This window comes from Coturnix japonica, chromosome 16 (genome assembly GCF_054131305.1).
Source record: "Coturnix japonica strain WE chromosome 16, WE-NBRP24, whole genome shotgun sequence".
Lineage (NCBI taxonomy): Eukaryota > Metazoa > Chordata > Aves > Galliformes > Phasianidae > Coturnix > Coturnix japonica.
This window is the reverse complement of record NC_140678.1, coordinates 9664367-9667928: the sequence shown is the minus strand read 5'-3', so window position 1 is coordinate 9667928 and position 3562 is coordinate 9664367. Positions and strand designations below refer to the sequence as shown.

Here is a 3562-nt window from a genome sequence, read left to right as displayed (position 1 = left end):
CTGGGCTGGCACATTGACTGCTGTGTTCCCTCACAGCTTCCATGACATTTCTCTTGTCCCTGCAGGCTCCAGTTCACCTTCTGCCTTCCAGCCATGATCATCCCAGCCTTCAGGAGAGCAGAAAAATCAAACAAAATGAGAGAGAGAAGAGTACCCAAAGTCAAACCATGATAGTGCGAGAGCAGCACGTGCTTTTCTCTGTGGGGAGCTGAGAAGGCCACAGGCAGAGAGCAGCTGGGGTCTAGTCCAGAGTCTCACCCCGCTTCCTTTTAACGCCAAGTCCACTGGGGATGATCCCCCCCATCCCTCCCTGACTATGGGAACCCAAAATGCCGAAAATGGTGGTAACACGGAATGAGAACATGAACTCTTTAACTTCCGCTGGTCTGTATGATGTTCTGATGTGGAATACAGACAACAGAAATCATAAACCCACAACACAGAGGCACTGACAGATGTGAGCCTGAAAGCACAGATGCCAGCCAGGAGCCCAGGGATGGTCCATAAGCTGCTGCAGGCTGAAGTCACTGCTCAATCTGATGAACAGCTGTGTGCTTCCTGCTGGACTGTAAGTTTCTGAGAACATCTGACCCAACAGCTCCAGAAATGTCTCAGAAGATGCAGGACAGACAGAGTCAATGCATGTTCTTTATTTTGTTAAGGTTCACGGAGAGGCTAGTTCATAATGTACAGTGTGGCTACGCTACAAAGGTGCAAGCTGAAAAGGAATTGATTTCAATCCTAAGGTTTTAGTGAAAAACATTACAGTATTAAAAAAAAATGAATAAGATTTAATAAATTACACTTATAAAATTGCACAAAACATACAAAAAGGAGAGTTTGATTCAGTAGAAAGCTCAATACAAGTCATGAATTCAAAGAGACGTGCAGTTCACTGCTTGTGAAACACATTTAATAATCACTTTCCTCACTGCATCCTTGACCTCCTTGTTCCTCATGCTGTAGATGAGGGGGTTCACTGCTGGAGGCACCACTGAGTACAGAACTGCCACCATCAGGTCCATAGATGGAGAGGAGATGGAGTGGGGCTTCAGGTAGGCATAAAGGACAGTGCTGAGAAACAGGGTGACCACGGCCAGGTGAGGAAGGCACGTGGAGAAGGCTTTGTGCCGTCCCTGCTCAGAGGGCATCCTCATCACAGCCATGAAGATCTGCACGTAGGACACAACTATGAAAACAAAGCACCCAAAGCCTAAACTGACACTAAAAATGATAAACACAACTTCCCTGAGGTAGGAGCCAGAGCAGGAGAGTTTGAGGATCTTGGGGATTTCACAGAAAAATTGGTTGACCACATTGCCTTGGCAGAGAGGCAGTGAAAACGTGCTGGCAGTGTGCAGCAGGGAATTGAGAACCCCAGAGCCACAGGCAGCTGCTGCCATGGTAGCACAAGCTCTGCTGTCCATCAAGGTCCCATAGTGCAGGGGCTTGCAGATGGCAATGTAGCGGTCATAGGACATGATGGTGAGAAGGGAATACTCTGCTGAGATGAAGAAGACAAAGAAAAAGAGCTGTGTAGCACATCCTGTGTAGGAGATGGCCCTGGTGTCCCAGAGGGCGTTGGCCATGGCTTTGGGGAGAGTGGTGGAGATGCAGCCCAGGTCAAGGAGGGCCAGGTTGAGGAGGAAGAAGTACATGGGGGTGTGCAGGCGGCGGTCGCAGGCTACGGCTGTGCTGATGAGGCCGTTGCCCAGGAGGGCAGCCAGGTAGATGCCCAGGAAGAGCCAGAAGTGCAGGAGCTGCAGCTGCCGCGTGTCTGCCAACGGCAGCAGGAGGAACTCGCTGATGGAGCTGCTGTTGGGCATCTGCTGTTCCTGGGCTTGGAGTCCTTCTCAGAGTGCAGAAGATAATGACAAGTCCAGACCATTCTCAGACACACTCTTCCTGATGTATTATGAAATGATGTATTATTAAATCATGAAATGAAATTCTACTATGACAATGTTCATTTAGCACCATTATTTGAATTTAATTTCATGAAGTTCAGCATTCCTTAAGCAAATAAAGCATATAGAGCCTTAACCTTCCTCTCATTTTCTGATCTTATTCCATATCCCTGGATATTTTTGTCTGTTTTATGTCTCATACCTTTACTCGCACTTCTCTTAGTGTCCCCAGTCCCAACCTCTGTGCACTTTGTCTTAGAGAAATCTGCCTGTTGGCAGGATAAGTGCATTATACACATCAACAGAAAATGTTGATAATTTTAACTAGAATCACCCTTCAAGAGAGGAGAAGCTGAAAGCACAGCCTGTGTGACTGTTCACAAAACAAGCGATTGATTGCAGAAAAATTCAGGAGTCTCAGAGCTGTGTTCAAAGTTGACAGCCCCTTTAAGATTTCTGCCTCCAATCCTTTTTGCCTTCCCTTAGAACAGGAAATGGAAAATCCCTGCCTTGGCTCTGCTTTTGCAAAACATTCTGTTGTGCAGTGGAGCTGTGATCCCCCTGCCCCTGGCTGCAGCTGTGGCAGCAGAAGCCCTGACGGGGGACTCTTTCCCCCCACCTGTCTCCCCGCAGCGCCCTGGGCAGTTCCCCTGGCAGGCTGAGTGCTGAGCCTGGCAGGTGGCAGCGTCTCTGCCTCAGCACACAGCCGCTGGGGCACAGCAGGGACCCTGCTCTGCAGGACAGCCCTGAGCACCCACCTGCAGAGCCCTGGCTGCACAGCCTGCAGCCATCTTGGTCCACGCAGCCCTCAGGGCTGTGCTTTCATACTGCAGCATGGAAGCCCACTGTCAAAGCAGAAGTCTTTTTCCAAAGAAAAGTAACATGCAGTGCCTGCAACCAGATCTGCTATGGGATGTCTCAGTTTTAGTTAACACTCTATGAATAGCAGCTGTATTGTCTTCAATGAGACTTACCGTGTCATGGTCTGTGAGCAATGTTCCTGTTGCCAGCTCACAGCCTGCTCACACCATACACATCCTGGAAACTCTCTCCCCTTTCTCTCCTCTCCTTCTGTCAGCTGCAGGCTGAGCTGTGCACAAGAGCTGCTCCTGGACACAGCTGTCTCTCTGCAGCACCATCCACTTGTATGAGCTACCTGAGTCCCAGGAGCGTGGCACAGCTCAGCACACCAGAGGATTTGAATTTCTCTTCCTCACTGCTTCCCCTGGAGATTTCCCTGGGGCTCCAGGGCTGAAAGCTCCTGACAGACAGAAAGGTCATCTCTGCCCAGGCATATGGGTGTCAGATCAAGTATTCACCAGTGGGCTAACTCATTCCAGAAGCATGATTTTGAGTTGTGGAATCAAACTCTATAATCCAGAGTTAGATTATAAAGTAGGAATACGTTTATTAGGCACTGGGTGCAAAGGGGATCACTCCTATCTTGCACAGCAGCAAGCAGAAGTGATACATATTTGAAAGCCAAGCTGATACATATCCAACAAATTTCCTGGAACTCATCTACATGTTCATTGTTTCCAGTAACTCATTTACATTCTGCCCCTCAATCTGGTGCACGTGCTGTTTATAGCGGGGGTCTCCCTCCAGCAGTCATGGGGATGAAGTCAGACATCTTTCTTGCAAAGGCTCAAAGT

The 3562-nt window shown here is 48.8% G+C and overlaps 1 protein-coding gene across 1 annotated transcript; it reads right to left on the bottom strand.

The window, feature by feature from the left end:
- Window positions 1-875: 875 nt before the first annotated feature.
- LOC146758249 (olfactory receptor 14C36-like) lies at window positions 876-1826 on the bottom strand. Its single transcript, XM_085517289.1, has one exon. It carries the CDS (start codon window positions 1824-1826, stop codon window positions 876-878), a length of 951 nt encoding a protein of 316 aa, XP_085373415.1.
- Window positions 1827-3562: the final 1736 nt, after the last annotated feature.